The sequence below is a fragment of the Myodes glareolus genome, chromosome 23 (assembly GCF_982192425.1).
Source record: "Myodes glareolus chromosome 23, mMyoGla1.1, whole genome shotgun sequence".
Taxonomy (NCBI): domain Eukaryota; kingdom Metazoa; phylum Chordata; class Mammalia; order Rodentia; family Cricetidae; genus Myodes; species Myodes glareolus.
Window position 1 is genome coordinate 37,651,524 of NC_142048.1, and position 21,874 is coordinate 37,673,397.

General features: G+C 42.6%; 1 protein-coding gene across 3 annotated transcripts; it reads left to right on the plus strand.

Moving 5' to 3' along the window:
- The first annotated feature begins 3,293 nt into the window (after positions 1–3,293).
- On the plus strand, positions 3,294–20,087 carry Eri1 (exoribonuclease 1). Of its 3 annotated transcripts, none has more exons than XM_048456579.3 (7): positions 3,296–3,530; positions 6,523–6,701; positions 9,610–9,820; positions 11,661–11,744; positions 13,126–13,235; positions 15,039–15,153; positions 17,572–20,087. In XM_048456579.3, exons 1-7 carry the CDS (start codon positions 3,432–3,434, stop codon positions 17,812–17,814), a joined length of 1,041 nt encoding a protein of 346 aa, XP_048312536.3. In that variant the 5' UTR covers positions 3,296–3,431; the 3' UTR covers positions 17,815–20,087. The 3 variants fall into 3 exon arrangements, with proteins under 3 accessions (XP_048312537.3, XP_048312536.3, XP_087757291.1); XM_087901165.1 differs by lacking the exon at positions 3,296–3,530 and adding an exon at positions 3,961–3,978; XM_048456580.3 differs by lacking the exon at positions 11,661–11,744 and having other exon boundaries at positions 3,294–3,530.
- The last annotated feature ends 1,787 nt before the right edge of the window (positions 20,088–21,874 follow it).

Genomic DNA, 21,874 nt, shown 5'->3' on the forward strand with positions numbered 1-21,874 from the left:
CCTCCCTCCCTCCCTCCCTCCCTCCCTCCCTCCCTCCCTCCTTTTTGCTTGAGACAGGGTCTCACTATGTATCTCTGGCTGGCCTAGAACCTGCTGGGTAGACCAGGCTAGGTCCCAAACTCACAGGGATTTGCCCGTCTATGGCCTGCACACGTTGAGATGTAACGATGTAAGCCACTGTGGCCAACTTCTATTTTCTTAATTTTCCAAGTGCACATGCCTAGAATTTGCAATCAGAGAAAACTTGTGATTTTCCAAATAACTTGATGTTTCTTACATATGTTTCTTTCGGAAGAATTTGGGGGTATCATATAGTATTGTCAGAAAGGTGTGGTGCTAGATGGTTCTAGCTGTGGCAGTCGGAGAACACGGCAGTAAGGAAGCAGAGGGATGAATTCAGGTGTTCTACCTGCTTGCTCCACTGACTCAGTTCAGGACTCCAGCTCATGGGATGCTGCTGCCTGCATTCAAGGTAAGTCTCCTCCAGTGTCAGATCCCCTGGAGCTGAAGCTGCAGGCAGGTATGAGTCACCCAAGGCGGCTACTTGAATGCACATCAGTATTGTTCCTAACCACTGAGCCATCTCTTTCCATCCTGGGCTTAGAGCGATGGAGCACTTTCAAGGTGTGCAGACAGCCACCAAAGGCATCATTAGATAGGACGCACTCTCAATGGGTGAGTTTGGACAGAGGCCAAAGAGACCACGCCAGCCTGGGCTCTAATTAGGCTTTATACCAGTTCTAGTCTCCAGAACAGACAGCTTTTTCTCGGAGATGGGCTCTTCCCCCTTGCACTCGTGATTGACAGGCCTGTTGTAGGACAGTATTTTAAGATGTGTTACACTTGTTTATGCTATAGAACATTTGTTTTGGTGATGCAAAGATGTGTTGCAATTTTCTCTGTTGCATTTGTTTAACTCTGTGAAGCTGTGATTCTTTGCCTGTCTAAGACATCTGATGATTTAATAAAGAGCTGAATGGCCAATAGCAAGGCGGGAGAAAGGATAGATGGTGTTAGGAGGCAGAGAGAATAAACAGAAGTAGAAATCTAGGAGGAAAAAAAAGGAAGGATCAAGAGAACAAGAAGAGGAGGGCATCAGGGACCACCCACCCAGCCATGGAGTAAGCGCCAGAGAAAGATATACAGAAGAAAGAAAGATAAAAGCCCAGAGGGAAAAGATAAATTGGGATAATTTAAGTTAAGAAAAGCTGGCTAGAAACAAGCCAAGCTAAGGCTGGGCATTTATAAGAAAGAATGAATCTCCGTGTCATGATTTAGAGGCTGGATGGTGGGCCCCTAAATGAGTCAAAAAACAACAGCAATACAGACCCATTTGGATTAGGAGGGAACCGTGATGTGCTCTTGTTCTTTACCCTGGGTCTCAAGAGTTACCAATCGTGACTGCCTGCTTCTCTGGCCCAGGAAAGCAGAACTATAATAGCTCCAGGGATAGCCCAGGCAGGGGTAAAGTTTGAAAGCTGCTCAGATAAGTCTAGTGAGCAGCAATACTAACGAGCTGTGCCTTAAAAGGCTCTTCAAATAAGATTCTACACTGACTTCACCAAAATACAACGCTGGGCATTTCATTCCTCTCTCTTCAGTGAGTAGATATTCATCTAGAGACATGGCTCAGATTCCAACCTTCTGATTAGGAACCACAGTCATGGAGTTTCAGTTTCTGGTCCTGACTATGAAGTGAGGGAGGAGTCTATTCTCAGCGACCTTCAATAGTGTGGAGAAAAAAGGAAAGCTATGAGAAACAGAAAACCTCGCGAAGGACATGAAAGGCAGAAGCACAACGCTAGTATCGCTATTGTGCATCCTGGACAGAAAAGAATTGGAGGAAACTACACTTCAGGAACCAATGAAGAGGCTGGAAATATAGCTTAGATGGTAAAGGCACTTGCTGCTCTTGCATAGGACAAGTGTTCAGTTCCTGCAGCCACAGGGCAGCTGACAGCCATCTGAAACTCCAATCCCAGGGGTCCTCATACCCTGTTTTGGCTTCTGTTAGCACTGCGGGTCCATGCAGTGTGCATAGGTGTACATGGAGGCAAAATACTCATGCACATTGAATAAAATCATTATTTTTCTACGAATACTTTAAAACTTATATTTACAACGAAGAATTGAAATCTTTTTATCTTCCCCCACCTTTAAGCAAATGTTTCAATCCTCCAGAACCAGAAAAACCATTGCTTACCGGAAGAACTCTTCTTTTACTCTAGGACTGTGATGGCCGGGCACAGCGACCCTCTTCCCCTTCCTCCACCTCCCTTTCTCCTTCCTCCATTTCCAATTCTTTTCAGACTAGTAAATTGAACAAGACTGTGCGATTGGACTCCAGTCAACGTGGAAGAGACACAACCACCATCAAAGTTAGAATAAACACCAAACACACTTCCTGTCTCTTGTGTGTCCACTCTTCTGAGCACACCCACTTGATCAAGCATAAAGTTTGCCTGGCCCAGACACTTCCATTAAAACGGTGGTCTCTTCCTTTGCTTCTCGAACTTACTTCTAACACCGGCACCCATGTGGCAGCTTCCAGATGGTTCTAACTCCAATCCCAGGGTACCCAAATGTCCTCTCCTGTCCTCCTGGGGTACTACAACTCAAGGTGCAGACATACACTCAGGTAATCATAAACACAATGGGTGTGTGTGTGGAATAAATAAAAATTTCCCTAAATGAAATGATTGAAAAACGCCAGAGAATGCCAAACAGTAACGGAAAGGGAGGAAAATCCTGTAGATTTAAGCGTGTATCTAGTCAAGAAAAAAGCCTGTGGTGTATAGACATGAGGTATCCACCTGCCTAAGGACAAAGACCATAATGGCCATTTTTTTTCTTTTCTCTCTCTCTCTTTGTTTTTTTTCGAGACTGAGTTTCTATGCATAGCCCTGCCTTTCCTGACACTCATTCTGTAGACCAGACTGGCCTGGAACTCACAGAGATCCGCATGTCTCTGCTTCCTGAGTGTTGGAATTAAAGACGTGCACCCACGCCGCCCGGTTTCAAAGCAACTTCGGCTACAGGAAGAAAATAAACGGAGTTTTTGAGTTACTGGGGGGAAAGATCTTAGAACCTGCCACAAACACTAATTAGGATAGCGCCCACCCGTAGCCTGGGCAATGGACACACCCTGGGAAGCGCGGCTTGACCACGCCCACTTCCCCCTGGCGCTCCTCTCCCGGGCTCTTTCCCGCCGCCGTCCTGGCGCGCACGCGCGCACGCTCCCGCCCACTTCGCCTGCGCGGCGTGACGACGCCGCTCGCTCCCGGAAGTAGGAGGCGTCCGGCGGAGTTTGTGTGGCAGCCGCCGCGGGAACCTGAGCGCGGTAGTTTTCTTCCGAGGGAGAAAGGCGGCTCCGCGGGGCTCGGCGGCGTGGGAGCGAGCGTCGGCGGCCATCTCCCGTCGTGAGAGGCGGCATGGAGGACGAGCGGGGCCGGCTGCGTGGCGGCGGCGACGCGGCTCAGCAGAAGACGCCGCGGGCCGAGTGTGAGGAGCCGCGGCCGCTGAGCGTGGAGGTGAGGGTGCTCGCGCGGGGCTGCCTCGCTACCCCGGCTCCGTCCCCATCCGGGCGAGCCCGCCTCGGCTTGAGGGGGGAGGTCGGGCGGGAAGTTCCGAGTGAGAATTCTGCGTAAACATTCGGCCTGCGCGGGCGCACTGCCTTTCCTCCAGCCCCGCGGCGCTGATTGGCTGAGCTAGCGCCGGCACTCGCCCACCCCCTGGGTGGGGTTCCTAGCCGCCTGGGGTGCTCCTCGCTGCCTGTGCCTTCCCCAGACCACCACACTGCCGTCTCTACCCGCTTCCGAAGGGATTCCTTCCCCCCCCCCGGCTTCCCCTGTCCCCCTACTATCTCGAGAATCCAGCCGCAACCGGCTTCTGAAGTAGTTTGGTGTCCCGCCGATCCATCCTCGAGACGGCGGCGAGACTGTAAGACGCCTCCCCAGACTTAGTTATTCATCTTGATGGGTTAGTGTTGGCAAGCGCTGCGGCTTGGGAAGGAGACGCTAAAAAGTCCGTGCTTTTTCGTCGCAGGAGTTGAGCACTGGAAATCCAGGGTCTTCGCGGGACTGGGGAGGTGATCTGCCCAGCCGTGGAAGTGTAGGGTCAAAACCAAAACGTCAAAATGTTCGGGAGATGCTGCCTAGTGCCTTTGTTCTTTCTATTTGCACCTTCGTGTAGTAGCCAGAATACTCTTTAAAACGTTATTTTTTTAATGCATATGTGTGTATGTGTGTAGTGGACGCCACGAGTATGCAGGTGCCTTCAAAGACCAGAGTTAGAGGTTAGACATGGGTCCTGGGGACCAAACTCCCGTCCGCTTGCAAGAACAGAAATGCTCTTGAGTGATCTTTTAACAGTCTGAATGTATCTAGTTTACTCCCATCGTTCCGTGCCTTCAGTTTGCCCCCGCCGCCTTTGCCCATTGCATAGTGAACATCTTTACTCTGCTGTCCACTCTGACTTCCCTGTGTCCTTCTTTAGTAGGGGATTTTCTCCCTTAAGGATCTTGTGTTTCCCTTGGCCTGACCACTCTCTTTCCGGATCTTTACAGCGTTAGTTATCTTCCTGCGCTTGTTAACTGGGTACTTTAGAAGGCTGACAGAGGCTTGCATTCGCCTGCTCTGGAACGATGCCCTTTTTGTTCTAATCCGTGTTGTCAATAACATCACCTAAGTCAGTTTTAAAGCTAATTTGCAGAGCTTCTCCTAAGAAAAATTGAGGATACTTCACTGTCTTCAAAGTCCTGAAACTTTGAAATGGAATTCTTTGGGTCCCGGAGCTGTGTTCAGATTGATTTTAGCGAGTATTTTGCCTGTTAAAATCTTAACTGTTACGTGCTTTTAACAGATGAATATATATTTCCCTCCTTGACTTCAGCCTCACAAAATTGTTGTTTTTGAGATTTATCTAGTAATTTTCCATTGACTTTAGCTTCAGTGATCCTTGTAAACCAGTAGAAGAAGAAACATTTTAATGTTTGGGCATTTTTATTTCAACCTGCAAATGCAAAAGCTTTTCTTTTGTGAGTAGATAGTGTATAGTTTTGGTAGTTTTGTCAACAAGAGTGTGGAAACAGGAGTTATTTAAGTAGTTACTTTGTAGTTACTCTATGAGTCTCACCTCAGAAACAGTAGATTGTATTTACTTGAAAGAGCATTCAAACCTTTCTCTATAGAAAAACCCAGCAACTTTTAAAGTGACTTATATTTTTATTCTGGAAAGTGCAACCCAGCCTTAAGTTCCACACTTTAAAGTACTTCTCTACAGTATAGCAAATTAATGTACAAGTTCATATCATTTCCCGTAATGTGAAAGGAGTACTCCACACGACCCCTAGCAGTACAGCAGTACAACCTGGGCGTTTGCAGTGTTGAGTTGATTGCTGAGAGTGGGGGGGGGGGTTAACCTTGATCTGTCAAGATCAGTTTAAGTTAGGGACGGCATTATGGCCAAGTAAATATACATTAATATGCTATTAGCAAATAAATTGTTTCTGATGGTGTTGAAAACATAGTTTGTTTGTAGCATCACATGTAGAACATAATTAACTTTAGAAGTTAGTGTTTGGTTTAGATCTATCCGTGGAGAAAATAGAATGGAGTCATATGACAGAAAAGCAACACTGTAGATCTGAATAACTGATGAATGTGTGACAATTTATGAGCTTTGAAGCAGAATGCATGTGTTTGCTTAAGTGCTGTGACATTTTAGTAGTGGACTGGAAGTCTGTTTTTTTTTTCTCTCCGGGTGGGTTCTGTTAGCTTTGTGAAAAGCTAGACTGAAAAGTTCTGAGGAAGTTGCTGATGCATACACGCAGTGATGTAAAAGGTCTCTTAAACTTGGCTTAGTTTCAGAATATTGTTTGTGAAAAGACTTGTTTACACTCTGATGACAGTAAAGTAAAATTACTGTTTATTAGTAGTTAGCCTGCTATATACACAGTTTCATACTTAGAGTAAATGCTGCCTAAATACTGTTTACCATTACCAAATACCATCTAGGTAGGACAGGTACATTTGTGTAGGTGAGGGAACTGCATATCAGTGGTCTGAGGCCCTGCTGCTGTAAATGGCTAGCTGGGACCCAGACTGTCATGCTCTGACTCCTATTCTGTCCTCTTTTTACTTAGCTTCATTGCATCTGAAGAATCTCATGACTCAGAGCAGAGCGGGGCCAATTATATTGGAAACACATCTTTCATCTTCCTGCTTTCTTCCACTGGCACCAAGGGGAGCCTTTCATTGAACATGTAGCATGGAGAACCCTTAGGAATTTACATCTTTAAAAATAAAATATATTTGCACTAATTGTAAATTTTCTCTCTCCCTTTTTCATAGAAAAAGCAACAATTATATTGGAAACACATCTTTCATCTTCCTGCTTTCCTCCACTGGCACCAAGGGGAGCCTTTCATTGAACATGTAGCATGGAGAACCCTTAGGAATTTACATCTTTAAAAATAAAATATATTTGCACTAATTGTAAATTTTCTCTCTCCCTTTTTCATAGAAAAAGCAGCGATGTAGACTTGATGGCAAAGATACAGATGGATCTAAGATCATTACCTCCAATGGAAGTGACTTCAGCGACCCAGTTTACAAAGAGATTGCAATGGCAAATGGCTTTATTAATAGAATGAGTAAGGAGGAACTCAGAGCCAAGCTCTCAGAATTTAAACTTGAAACAAGGTAATTAAAACTTAACATGAACCTGCTAGTATACACTCTGCTTCTCAAAAACTAGAATCCCTTTACAGTTACAGAAGTGGAACCTGCTCATTATAGAAAACCTTGACAGGACTAAAAGTAAAAGCAAGTCCTCTGTAATTTATATTCTTTAGCTTGAGTCTTGGCATTCAACTTTGTTTTGTTCTGCTTTAGATAGCAAAGGAGCTCTCCGAACCAAAGTTTGTGACTGTGTTAGAAATGTACCATCAGTGTATACATGTATAGTCCTTGTATAGCCTGAGCTGGCTTTGAGCACATAGTCCTCCTGCCTCCTGGCTTGTTCACCATATTGGTCTTGAAAATTTTGCTTAATAGTTGGTCATTTATTTGACATGATAGAGGATATTTTTATTTAGTTCCATATATTTTTATAACAGGTTTGTCTGAAATCAGGTAGAAATCCTTCACTTCCATACAAATCACTTTGTTTTAGCTTCTGAAGGAACTGTTGTATCCATCACATTTAGCCGTCCCGAATGAGAAAGTGTAGCTTGGTGAACCCTCTGTCTTCTGAGAAATAGACACATATGTTTACAGAACTAATTTCTACCCCTTCCCACTTTTTGTTTTGTTTTGGGGTATGTGGCATTCTGACTTTTAGCATCCAGAAATAGGCACAGTGTTTGATACCAAGAAAAAAAAAACTTGACTATGTGTAATAGTTGAGAACATTCTTCTGGGCAGTAGACTTATCCCTCGAAGTGGACTGCCTCCACTAGCTTCAGGTGGGACTTGTTCCCTTCCAGACTGTCTGCCACAGTTGTAAGGAAAGTCTTGATTTAGTTTTCTCTTGACTCTTTCTGTTATTAAAGTATAGCCTGTGGCCTACAGATGTCTGAGAAAACTTGTTCTTCCCAGGTGTGAAGATCAGTTGCTTACTCCTAGCTTGCATGGGAGCTAGAGATCTAGATGCATGTTTATACATTTACTCAACAAGCCTGTATTGAACTGTAAGCACTACACTAGACACGTTATAAAGGTAAATACAGATACATTTGCCTGCTCAGAAACTCTCAGACTTGAGAAAACACACAGATGTCACAGAGCGGTCAGGGTAGTGTTGACACTCTGAGTGTCGCAGTGCAGCTGAGGGTGCATAGCAGTGTGTCCAGGAGTTCAGAAGTGGGCCATTTAAATTATGCCAAGTAGGGGAGGGAAGAGCATGTTTCAGGCAAGAAGAAATTAACAACAAAATAAAAAAACCAGAAAACTTATGATTTCTATTTGTGTGCTTTCAGTCATATATTCTTGTCTTTACTGTACAACCAAACTTAAGGAATTCAAAAGCACACAGTGCTCTTTACCCACCTTACGGTGTAGCAGCGTGCTGTGGGGAGAAGGAGTGTTTGACAGTGATACTGAAATGGTTCCTCGAGCAAAGCGAAGGAGCCCTATGCTGAAGTCCTTTTTTCCTTGTGACGCAGGGAAGCCACTGAAGATGACCTGCAGGAAAATTGAATTAGTGCTCAGTTCTTAAGTCAGGTGAAGCAGTATGCTGCAGGCTGTGATCACAGGCAGCCTCTGCCATAGTCCCGGAAACTAAGAGAAGCCACTGTGGAGAGGATTGAGGACAACCTGGTTCAGGTAGTGTTCAGAAGTCGACCTGGTAAACATGACATTTGGATAAGGAGGAGCCAGGCAGATGTTAGAAGTTTTTATCCAGGGCAGCTAGTTAAGTGTTTGTGCTACGTCAGGCCTGCAGTGCCATTTCCTTAGAGATACACTAGGTAGGTAGGTAGGTAGGTAGGTAGGTAGGTAGGTACGTACGTAGATAGATAGATAGATAGATAGATAGATAGATAGATAGATAGATAGATAGATAGATAGATGGATAGATGGATGGATGGATAGATAGATAGATAGATGGAGAGAAAGGAAATGAAAGTAATCATATCTCACAGATCACTCGATGTCTTAATATGAAAAGGAAAGGGTTGAGGGACTTTTCTATGTTTTGATAATGTATAAAGAAAACACTGAAATGCTGGGCATGTGCATGCCTTCACTTCCAGTAACTGGGAAGAAAAGGCAGGTATATGTCCAGGTTCAAGGTCAGCCTGTCTACATACTTGTAATACAAATAATAAACACCCTGTGACAGATATTTGGGTTCAACCTGAAGATCAGAAAAGTAAAACAGCCAACCATTAGAGAAACCTTTTACCTCTACCAAATCTTTAGACTGAAATGACTGAGATCCAGTCTCCACAAATCCTGAAGACTCCACACTACACTGAGTTCAGTGTTTCAGTGGTTGGTAGGTAAGAAAGGAAAGCAAATGGCTTAAAACGTAACTTTTAAGTCTCTGTTTGGCAGTGTGACCAAAAAATAAAGTACCTACTTCTAGTCACCTGTGAGTATGTTAGTGTTCACTCAAAGTGGGCTCTGGGTTGGTGTTTCCTGAATTACTTTTGAAGTAGCTATAAGACATTCAACTTTAGGGCCGTAATGCTTTCATACCCTTAAGAATTTTTTGTTTGTTTAGTTGTCTAACCCACGAATGCCAGAAAGGAGTATAATATGTCCAGTGTGTCTGCATTTTCTCACTCAACATTCCAGCTTGTCCAGTTATCTGTTTTTATATCACATATGTCTTAACATAGAAGGCAGTGTGCGCGCGCATGCACAGTTATGGCTTGAAGTACTAGATATAATGAAGACAAAACTTCTCTTGTGAAGGAAAATTTGTCGCATTAAGCATTTTGTTTTCACAGCTCTTTGCTAACTTAGCTTTGAGTTTTTCCTTCCCTCCATTTGTTTTAGCTCTCATTTGTTTGTTATGCTGTGATTTGGACTGTTCAACCTAGTGCCTGCAGTTAGGACTTAGGATTCTCGACTGTAACGTTTACCTAATCTTCTGTTGTTTTAGAGGGGTCAAGGATGTCCTAAAGAAGAGATTGAAGAACTATTACAAGAAGCAGAAGTTGATGTTGAAAGAAAGCAGTTATGTGGACAGTTACTATGACTACATTTGTATTATTGACTTTGAAGCTACTTGTGAAGAGGGAAACCCAGCTGAGTTCATACATGAAATTATCGAGTTTCCTGTTGTCCTGTTGAATACGCACACCTTAGAAATAGTAAGTGAATTGTTGCATTTTCATCTTATTTTGAGTAGCAAGTGTTCTAGTATTCAGTAGGAAACTGGAAGCGCCTGTCTGCCATTTTAGCTGGAAATAGAATTTGGAAAGGAGATTTTTGCACATTGCTGTGCACTCCCTATCAGCATGATTATTTAATAGAGAAACCATACTGAGGCGATTCCAGGACCTGCTTTTCTTCTCTGTGAGCTGAAATTGTGCTTTCCTGGTGTTCAGAACAACTGAGTAGATGGCAATCTCTAGGGAAGTGACAAAGACAATGGAAAAATACCCTGGTGCCTGCCCCTTGCCCCAGAGATAAGAGTCCAGTTCTGTGGACGGCCCTTGGCATCAGCTTACTTTTTAGAGCACCTTAGGCGGTTGTGATGTTCAGTGAGGGTGGAGGATAGTTTGTAGGAATAATTGCTGATGACATTGCGGGGCGATTGTAGCTGGACCTAAATTCCCAAACCAGACTTTGTATACCCTAGGTAATTGCTGGCACTGCGTTGTTAGTTCAGGGCATCATAGAATGCACTCCTAAACAGACTTCTTACTTTTAAACTGTGATTGAGGAGATGTCACCAAGTCCAGAAAGACCTTGTACATGGTAGTGTGTTATGTTCTTCATCTCCATCCCCTAGGAGTGGGGGTCAGAGGACAGCTTTGGGGAGCTCTCTCCTCATACCTTCTTGAAGCGGGTCTCTTACTGTTTGTTTCACCTGCATGATCCAGCCTATTTCTAAAATTGTCTGCTCTAAAACAGATTAATAATCAAAAGGGAAAATGGCAGCTGTGCAGCAGGTATCCTGGTTAACTCAGTCGATTCCATTTCTTCTCTGAGCTTAGGGCACTGATGTAACACTAGACAGTCGGGTGCATTGCCTTCTGCGTGTTCTCATGTTGTCCCACAGGGACATCCTCCTCTTACTCCACTCTACTGCTACTGCTGCGCTTCTTCATTTCTGGAAAACCCTTCAGTAAGCTCCCTACCCTTCTGTCTTCATTTGCTTTCTTCCCATCATCTCTTATACCCACTCCAGTCAATCAAGCTTAAATTGTATATTCTCTTTAAAATACTTATGAAGCTGTGGGTGTGTGTGGGTGTGTGCACACGTGTGTGCATGTGACAGCCGATGTGTGAAGGTCAGAAGATAACTTTGGGGAGATGGTTCCCTCCTCCCATTTTGTTTAGGAAGGATCTCTTAGTTCTCTTGTCTACCTATTCCAAGCTTCTGGGCAATTCTTCATCAGCCGGTCTGTGTTTCTATCCTTGTTACCAGCTGATTTCAACACAGCAGCCCAAGGACCCTTTAAAAACCTTGCCATGACTTCTGTTTTAACTTTAAATAAAGAAAACATATTCCATGTATGATTTAGGCTATTACATATGATTACCTCCTGTTTTTATGAATTTATTTATTATTAAACTCATGTATTTTGTTTGTTCAATCTCAAGCTGATTTCCTATGACGGAAACCTCATATTTTCAAAAAAAAGTATTTTTAAAAGCCATTATTGTAATGCACCAACTTTAATAGGCTTAATGTTCTGAGCATACTGTAAACAAAATGACCAACATTTTACGTACCAAGAAAATATTTACCTCAACTTTGAAGGTTTGCTTTTAGACACCTGCTGACATGATGTTTTTAAGAAACAAAATAAACTGTCTTTACATTTAAATATCAGAGAACTTTTTGTTGGGGAAGTCTCCTTAGGAACTCTAAAATGATCTCCCATGAATAGCTATCTATTTCTGCTGTGGCTGGATTTATTTTGCGTGTGTGACCTGTATTATAGTCACATAAAGCGCTTTCCCTTGTGTCCCTCCCTGCAGGAAGACACGTTTCAGCAGTATGTGAGGCCAGAGGTTAACTCACAGCTTTCAGATTTCTGCATCAATCTTACTGGAATTACTCAGGTGATAATTCTATCTTAATTTCTCTTAGTTTTTGGTGGTGGGTGCTTGTTTATTTTGAATTTGAAAAGAAAATTTTAAATCTGATTTATTTTGTGACTAGTATAAAAATATCATTATGAGCAAGTTAATGCATTGTTTTCCTTGTTTGGTAAAAGTCTTTCTTTCATACTGTAGTTTAATCAAGAACTAAGAGATGGTTTATAGAGATGGCTCAGCAGTTAGGAGCATTGGCTGTTCTTTCGGAGGAAATGGATTATCCCCAGCACCTACATAGTCGCTCATAACTGTGTGTGACTCCAGATCCAGGTTCCAGTGCCTTCTTCTGGCCTCCATGGGCACTGAACCTGCATGGTTCACATGAAGGCCAAGTACCCATGCACAGACAATTAGAGAACTTTTAAAAATAATAAATTCGTTGTCTGTAATAATGAAGTAACAAATAATAATGACAATTTTTTTAAACAAACGAAAGGCCTTAGGACTGGTGCAGTGGTGTGTGCTATAGTTTCACTTGCTAAGGGAATAAGGGGCTCAGTTCAGAGGTTAGATGTTCTCTTGAGCGCAGATATTTGAGACCAGCTTGGGCAGCACTGACAGAGCCTCTCTTCAGAAACAAAAGTCAAAGCCAAACTACACCTGATAGCATTTTTTGTTACTCCCTACTCCCCACCACCCCTGGAGTTGTAATGATGCAGTCAAGATGTTAGTTGTAAACTGGGCGGTGGCACTTGCCTTTAATCTTAGCACTCAGGAGGCAGATCTCTGTGAATTTGAGCCAACCTTGTCGATAGAGCTAGTTCTAAGACAGCGAGGGCTGTTGCACAGACAAACCCTGTCTCGAAAAACAAAGAAAAGAATTCAGTTGTAGAATGGAGCTTTAGTAAGGTAAGTGTCATTACTGTACTCAGGTCGGGTTTGGGACATGTCTGTTTACAGTCTTGACTATATACCCTTGGTGGTCTATCTCTGGTCTTATTTATGTTTTTATTTAAAATTTATTTGGATCCTTCATTAGTTTCACTCTCTCTACACATAGTTCAGTGCCCACAGGCCACTCATAGGCCAGTCTGGTCCAGCAATCCTTCTGTTGAGCTTCACTCTTCCTAGTGACTCTAGGTCACCTGTGTCATTAGCAAAACCAGGACGATCTTAATTCTTAATTTTGGGAGAGTTGTATACTCACTTGAAAGCAGTCTTTAATTCTTGGCCATAAAATGAGTTAATTTTCCCAGATTAACATTTTGGTGGTAAGTAGGTCTAAGTCATTGAAATCACAGAGTTTACCAGTTCAGGAACTGTTTGTTTCTCTCTGGTTTATGCCTGGATGTGTTACAGGACCACAAGCAGTAGCTGCCCTAATCTTGTTCTCCTGTGTCTTCAGGATCAGGTAGACAGAGCCGATGCTTTCCCTCAAGTCCTGAAAAAAGTAATTGAGTGGATGAAGTCAAAGGAGTTAGGAACTAAGTATAAATACTGCATATTAACAGATGGGTAAGTAGGAAAATACGGTTTGAATCCTTTTTAGCAGTGAAGAGGCTCTTACTCATTGAGTGTCTAGACTGTCCGTGCAGTGTTACTAAGTCCCCAGGAATCACTGCACAAGAGAGGGTTGTTTCTTTTCCCATTCTTTCCTGGTTAGAATTCCCAGTATAGAGAGCAGGAGAGAAAACAACCATCACATCGTCTGATTGGAGACCCAGAGGGGTACATACCCTGCAGAACTCTGGGACACTTGTTCCGTCGTGACATTTGCTTGCTCCCAGAGGCCTGCAGCTTGACATCCACACAGAGACACAGACACACCTACACCCGTTTCACCTACCGTTATTCAGGCTGCCTGTCCATTGGCAGGGTTACCCTTTCTCTGTCCACTTGGTTTCTCCTCCTGGGAGATGCTCTTCTGCGCCACCTTGTCCTTGAGCTTTACCCTGGCGCCACAACTCACATCTTTCTTTCCAGCTCTTGTGAAAGTCTTCAGCTATGACAGTGACAGCCGTTGTGACTGATGTCTGTCCTTTTGTCCAGGAATTGAAAGTCCTTTTATTACCCAGCAGTCTTCATAGCACTGCCCATAGTGTCGAGTCCAGAGAATCTGTTAAATGGAAAGGGAGGGCGTGCTGCGTATCAGGGCTCTCCTCTGTAACCCCCACTTGAGAGTTGGAGGCAGGAGGATTAGGGATTCAAGGTCAGCCTATGTAGTGAATTGAAGGCAATCCTCAGCTGTATTTTGAGATTATATCTCAAATTCCTACTTGTGCCTCTTCTCCAAAAAAGAAAAGGAAAAGGAAAAATGAAGAACTAATAGGAAGGTCTGAAGGTTTGAAAGGTCACAGACATTGTGCCAAGGTCACTGTACCACAGTGTCATTAAAGGTGAAGAAAAAAGCCCTAAAGAGCTTCTGGTCCAGTGTCTGCCACTGTCGTGTGTGCTCCCATGTTAAGTTGTTGCTGACATAAAGACTTAGAGCTCTTCACATATGACCTTAAATTCTGGGACAGATTATTCAAAATCAGTATTTTGTTTGTTTGTTTGCTTTGCTTTTTAATTAGAACAGTAGCAAAAACAGTACTTGATGTCCCCAGAAACAATTAGGTAGCTCAGGCAATTGTCTGGTGAGGGCTGATGATGGCTGTTAAAAATACACAGGAAGTAGTACCCTAGGGGATGTAGTTGTTTTTGATTTTATAGCAGCTGAGTTGAGGGGGTGTAAAATTGGCAGCTGTTCTTGACTCTCCCTAAGAGTAACTTCGAGGTCACTGATTTGCACACTGCACACTCAATTGGCTGGTTTGATTCTGAGACAAGGCTTCACTGTGGAGCACTGGCTGGTCTGTGTGCTGTAGCACCTACAGTGCTAGGATTAAGTAGTGTGCACTACACCCTGCAGTAAGCACAGAAGAGGAATAGCAGGCCAGGTTGTTTACCCCTAAAATTTGTCTCTAAGTTAGTTGCTTACATGTTTTATGTCAGGACATACTCTTAAAGAACTTAACTAAAATGGTAAGTTTGGTGTGATATGCAAGTCTAGCAGTTACATAAAAGAACTCAGCAAGGTGACAGTTTGACAGGAATCAGCCATGAGCAGTCAAGATGAGGAGCCTTGGTGAAGAAAATAATTGCATTTTTTTTTAAAGTTTAAAAATGTTTTCTGGGAATCAAGGTTATTAAGTTCTCAGCTTGGTATTTTGTGTGAATATGAGAAGGTCAACGTAAGTAGAGCACAGAAAGAACAACTTAAATATTCTTTGTAGTACTGGTGTAGTGTTTACTTTATCTCCTTTCTCTCCTTATAAGTTCCTGGGATATGAGTAAGTTCCTGAACATCCAGTGCCAACTCAGCAGGCTCAAATACCCTCCTTTTGCTAAAAAGTGGATCAATATTCGAAAGTCATACGGAAACTTTTATAAGGTAAAATTTTTACTTTTTAAATTAGTTATGCTGATCATATTTGCTCAATTTTGCATATATATTCAGCTGTGATTTTTATATGCATATTAAAATTTTTTAAGTTTTTAAAATTTTGATTTTCTCTGTGTGCATGCATTTATAAAATTATATAAGTGTTTTATGGGCCCCTATCTTCATTAAAATATTGATTTTGAAGTAAAGGATGAAATAGCTGTCCTGATTTCTATGCTTTGTTTTTCTTTCTTCTGTACAGTTAGTCAGTTTGGACGTAACTTAAGATCATATAAACTGGTATAGTCGAGACATGCTTCCTTATTTAAGCGCTGGATGTAACAAGCGAGTAACCACAGCTGCAGGGCACAGGAGTCTCTTGGTTCTCAGACAGCTGAGCAAATGTCCCCGTGTTTAGGCATCATATATACCCAGGTATATAATCTAAGTGTAAATCCATCAGTAGGTTTTGAAGTAGCACCCCATCTCTGCAGAAAGCTGAGCACTATTCTATCATTTTATTAGAATTTCCATTTTTAATTAAAAACAATTTTTATAAATATTTCTGGTCACAACTTTCCCCTTTCAAGTCCCAAATCCTCCCCACCCACCCAACTACATGCTCCTTCTCTCTCTAAAACGCACAAGAACTCACAAAAATATAAGCCAAGGTATATAAGCAGATGACCAATAAGGCAAAAAATGCCCCAGACTGAGACAAAAAGTACCAAAAAAACATACTTAGTAAGACTCTATTGGAGGAAACTTAATCCTTCTGTTGCTAGTGTGTATCAGTTATGGGTAGTTTTGGTTAGGGGTGGGAGCCTGTGTCCACTTCAGCCTCGGCACTGAGACCCCATCTCACTTGAACCTTCACAGGCCCTGTGCATGCTGCCTTAGTCTCTGAGTTCACATAGGCATCAGTCCTGTTGTTGGGAAGACACTGTTTCCTTGGAGTTGTCCTTCACCCCTGGCTCCTTCACCTCTTCTGCATAGCTCCCTGAACCCTGAGGGGAGGGGTTTGATGGAGACACCTGCTTAGGACTGAGTGCTCCAAGGTCTCCCTCTGCACATTGTCCAGTTGTGGGTTTCTGTTAGTTCCCATCTGCTGTGCAAAGTGGTGGCTGGCCGAGGCAGGAGAAGCAGTGATAGAATTCCTCTTCCCTGGGGATGCTTTGTTTTGCTGACACCTGTGTTAGAGGTCCAGCAGCCTAACTTGTCCTCTGCCCAGACCACTGAGGATTGAGTCTTAGCTTGCCTCCCTGTTCCACAGTGTGGCCACACCTTCTCGACATCACCGTTTTTAATTTGTTCCCCACTGGCTAATACCTCAGAGTTACAACTGGACAATGGATAGCGAACTCTCTAGCTCAAGGCTATGCCAGCCCAAATGCCTTTGTAGTGGAGTCCAGAAACTATTTTTCTTTCTTCTGCGACTATGATTGATGGTTTAATGAGTGGTGGTCTGCTGTGCCTGTGCTTTCAGTGCATGTGCATCAGAGTCTCGAGAATGCCGGTGTTAAGCTAGTGGTCGCCTTTATGCGAGCCTTGGTCTTTTCCCTTGCAGCTGTTAATGTCCTTCCTTTGTTCTGTGCGTACAGGTGTTTTGATTATTAAGTCCCGTGGGGAGTTTCTTTTCTGGGCTTGTGTGTTTGGTATTCTGTATGTCCCTTCAACCTCGATGGGAATCGCTTAGCTTTGAGGATTTTTCTTTTGTTAAAAATATTTTCTGGACTTTTGACCTAGGTTTCTTCTTCCTTTGTATCAGTATTTGTAGGATTGGTCTTCTCATACTCTCCTATCCAGGTGTCTTGTGGGGTTTTCATTTGGTTTGTTTGTTTTTGTTCTATTTTGTTTAAGATTTATTATTTTCTTTTGATTGATCTTTTCTTTTATAGTGACTTTATGACCTGAAATTCTCTGTTCTATCTCAGTTTCCTCTGAGTTTTTTTATTTTGACTTAACTGAATCGAGTTTTATTTTTGGTTTTTGTCTTTTAGAGTTAGGATCTTACTGTGTAGCTCTGACTGTGCAGGAACTCACCATGTAGACCAGGCTAGCCTCAAACTCACAGAGATAGATCCTCCTGCCTCTCCCTCCCGAGTGCTGGAATTAAAGGCGTGTTCCACCACACCGGGTAGTTTGACTTTAATGCTTCTATTTTTCTTTTAGATTTTACTTTCATGCCTTGAATTGTTTTTATTATTTCATCCAACCGTTTATTTTCCTGGTCTTCATTCAGGCATATTCTTGTTAAGGTTGTTGAGCATATTCATAATTGCTATCTTGTAGTTTTTGTCTTGTGCCTTAGTGAAATTGCTTTTCTCTGGGAAAAGTAGAATAAGGTACTACTGACTGTTTTGTTTCTTAGTTTTCAGTTAACTGTTCACAGTACTTAAAATACTAAATAAGCTTTTTATTTTCCAGGTTCCTAGAAGCCAAACCAAACTGACAATAATGCTTGAAAAATTAGGAATGGATTATGATGGGCGGCCTCACAGTGGTCTTGATGACTCGAGGAATATTGCTAGAATAGCAATTCGGATGCTTCAGGATGGATGCGAACTTCGAATCAATGAAAAAATACACGGAGGACAGTTGATGAGTGTGTCCTCTTCCTTTCCAGTAGAGGGTGCTCCAGCTCCACAAATGCCACACAGTAGAAAGTAGCTGCATATTTGTTGGTTCAGTTACTACAATTGCATCCCAACTAGTGCAGCCTCAAGCACCTTAAGCATTTAAAATCCTTTTACAGTTACAGAGAGATGGGTATGTATGCAAACACTCTGGGAGAACACACTGCATTCTTTGCCACCAGCACTTTTGGTATGAGCAGTATTTGTTACACAGTAGCCATTCCTGCTTAGAGCTGAATTTTATACTATGAGGTGTCCAAGATGTGTTCCTTTGGTTTTAAAATGCAGTTTTATTGATTCACTCCTTGATGTTGAAATTTGAAATGAATTTCTACATTAATGCCATTAAATTAAATATGTTTTTAGAAGTGTGGAAAGGATTGAAAAGTAATGTTTATGTTCCCATTGGATTTTATGTATAACATCGTCCTTTGAGTTTTTGAAGTTTGTAGGTAAAGTTCAACTGCCGTCATCCTCTTGGTGTCATTGAGGGATTTGTTCTAGGATTGCCACGTGGGTGCCAGAGTCTACAGGTGTTCACATTCTGTACTTCAAGTAGCATAATGCACACACATTATATAAACTACACAGATTCTCCCGTATACTTCATAAAGTATTAAAAATGGTTGCATTGTTTAGGGACTAAAGACAAGAATAAAAGTATGCAGTTGATGCACATACAGCCTCAGTAGACCTGACCACACGGCACATGAAGTTGCTCGGCCAGCGGCAGCATTTATCCTGTGCACCACACATTCTGGTCCATTCAGCTTAGCGTTTTCTGTACAGCAAATTCAGGTATTTCTTTCTGGAACACTGCATGTATTCGGGAAAGGTAGTTGCTTTAAAGGTCTACCACCAAGCTTGACAACCTGAGTTTTGAGTTTCAGAACTCACATGGTGGACTGAGAGAATCAACTCAAGGCTGCCCTCAGACCCTCTTCTTTTAATTGAGTCCGCACATACACATCCTTCCAAAGCAAATAAGCACAATGTAATGAAGTACTGGGACACATCTACTTTGAACTCACAACTGAAACCCTGTAATAGACTACAGGCTCTAGTAAGAAATCTAGTTGTTGATAAGATTAGCGAAGAGTTAGAAGAACCAGCCTGTGACATACACATGTAATTCCAGTACTGGGGAGTTAGGGTAAAGATGAATCTGAGGCCACCCTGGACCACATAAGAGAGCCCGACTCCAAAAAGTGTCACAAAAGTTAAAAGTAAAATTATGAGAGCTATAACCTACAAATCAATGGGAGCTTTTAGGGATTTGTTCATTGGCTTCTCTCCATTGTGAATGTGTATTTGCCCCACTTTGAGACTGACTTACTGACATTTGTGTTCAGTTACCTGTGCCATAGTAAAAGTACCTGGCTTGTCTTAATGAGTGACCAGTGTATATTGGAAAATAATTCCTATTTATAAAATCAGAATGTGCATTGGAGATAATGATGTAAAACTACCTAGAAACCAAAAGTATGGACTTTTGGAATTAAACCCCTCTCAAGCTTTTTCTGGACTAATTTCACTGACATGGCTTGTTTTCTGTTTTGAACCCTTAATAGTGACTGTGATATCACATTATTTCTGTGGTTAATCCAGGCAAGTAGATTTCATCATGTTCTCCAGCCCTGTGCCTAAAAGAAAGGGACAGTAGGCGTGCTTGGTGGCATGAGAACTCACTACAGGCTTATGGGTTTTTTTGAGCCAATGAGCTTCTGTCCTGCCAGAGAGAAATGGAAAATAATGCAGCACTGTGAGTGACAGGTGTTGCGAGGCCCATTCAGCTTACTCTTGAGGTGATTTTCCCACATATACCATGTTGACACAGGGCAGGTCCATGCCCTTGAAAAATAATTGCTTGTCACCTGATTACATAGTTGCTACCAAATAGCTGAAACTACAATTGGAAAATTGGAGAATAGCAGGAAATACTAATGCCTTCCTGGGTTTTTGGTTTTTGTTTTTTTTTTTTTAAATCAGGCTGACTAAATTTCTTCCTAACAAGTAATCAAGTACTTAACCTTTTTTTTTTTTTTAAATAATTCTAACAGTAAAAGTTTTTATAATTCTTGGCCCTACTAAGTGTTTTGCCATCTTTCCTCATCATGTTTTGGGTTTCCACCAACCTGATCTGGTTTGGCTTCTGCTCTGATGACTTGTCTAACATGTAGAATCAGGTAGTTCTCGGGAGGAAAATGCTGAAGAGTGCCTGCCGTTGTGTGTAAAGATATTTGTACTATTCTATTCTTGGTACTGCTGTAACCTGTTACACTGAGAGTAATATAGTTTCTTAAAGTCTCTGCTCTCTCTTTTGTCATCAGTATCCATGTTCATTTCCTTGCGTTCCTTTTACTTGCTTGGACACATTGAGATGTTTTTCTACCTGTGTTGTTTCCAAATCCACACCAACTGATACATACACTCAGGCATATTTTGTCTCTCATGTTTGTATTAAATACTGACATGGACTCTGAAAATATTTATTTTCTTTACACTTTTCCCTTTGACTAAACCAAACAGAAGAATGAAGAAGTAGTTTGGTTCTTTCTTTAAACATTTGTTTTTATGTGTGTGTTTGCCTGTGTGAGTTTAGGTGCACCATGTGCCCTTAGATTCCTGTGGAGCTCTAAGGGTATCAGGTGCCACCTTGGAACTGGAGTTATACGTGGTTGTGAGCTACCTAATGTGGGTGCTGGGAACCTGAGTCCATGCTTCTACAAGAGCAGCCTACACTCAACCGTGGAGCCGTCTCCAGCCCCAAAGAAATGTTTTTCTGATTTCCTCCCTCCCTCTGTCCATCCCTTCTTCCCTTCCTTCTTTCATTGCTTTTTTCCCCTTTAGAGACCTGCTTGTCCCTCAGTAGGGATAGATTTCCTCAGCTGGGTTAGCATGAAAGGTCATGGGAGTCGCTAACATGCTACTTAGATACTGTCGTTGAGTTATTTATTTAAGTGGTTGTTTCTTGAGAGGTGAAACCTCACTAGCCCATCCTCCTGAATGTTACCTTACAAAATATTAAGGTGCAGGGAAGGTGGGTAGTAAGAGTTCTAGGGTAGGGGGGAAGAAGCAGCACCAGGGGGTGTTTTGGAGGCTGGGAGGGCCCGTGCCTAGGTGGTACTTTTGGGAAGGACCTTGCCATGTCAGCATGGTGTGGAGAGAACGGTGGGAAGGAAAAGTAAGAGCGCGCCCTGCCCTCTTCCATCTCGTGCCTGTAAGGCTGCTAATACCATCCGGAGGGCCCACCCTTATGGCCTCACCTGATCTCAGTTTCTACCTCTCAGGACCATCAGCAGAGGAATTTGAGGTGTTTCTAAGACATGAGCTTTAGGCTATGCATTGAAACCATACCGCTGTGTTAAACTTCTCTCTTGCTGTGATAATACCATGGCCAAAGTCAGCTTGGGAGTAGAGGGCATGTTTTATCCAACACCTGAGAAGTTAAGTCAGCAAATCTGGAGAAAGCTGCTTAGTGCTGGCACTGCCCACAGTGGGCTATGCTTTCCTGTGTCAGTTGCCAATCAAGGAAAAGCCTCAGGTAGGTCCACAGGCCTGTCTGAGGCATTTTTCTCAAGTACCTGTATGCTGTGTCAAGCTGAAGCGAACTGTGCCTCCCTCTCTGTTCGTCTCATAAATATTTCTAAAATGTTCCTCTGCACTTCTATCACAGAAGCCTGCATTTCTCACTAGATAACAGTCCTGGCATTTAGACCTTCCAGTATGGGTTCTTTATTTTCCAGTTTTGATGGCGGTCATCTTCCCCAGGTTAATGACTATCCCCGCTTTATGTGTGTCAGTCGCCGACTTTTGTCCCCAGAAAGTGGTCCATCAAGCTTGGTCTCTTCTAATTTTTAAGAACTGACTTTGATCCCAACCCACCCTGACTTTGACAATGTCTGCTGATGTTTTCTGTGCCCACGGGACCCTTGAGTGGTGCCACAGAGGTTCATGTTCACATCTTCATGGGTTCTTACACACCGTGTCCTCAGACTCTAACATACAGTGTGTAATTGAAAATAGGCGTGGTGAAATATACCCCTTGTGGTCGGTACCTCTTCCTGAACCAAAGAAGGTGGGTGGCTTAAATC

Bases quoted from the DNA above. Each gene is read 5' to 3' on its own strand.
- Eri1 (XM_048456579.3), top strand. From the start codon at position 3,432: ATGGAGGACGAGCGGGGCCGGCTGCGTGGCGGCGGCGACGCGGCTCAG. The intron at 11,745-13,125 runs GTGATAATTCTA...CTGTGTCTTCAG, and splicing joins ATCTTACTGGAATTACTCAG to GATCAGGTAGACAGAGCCGA. The intron at 15,154-17,571 runs GTAAAATTTTTA...TTTATTTTCCAG, and splicing joins CATACGGAAACTTTTATAAG to GTTCCTAGAAGCCAAACCAA.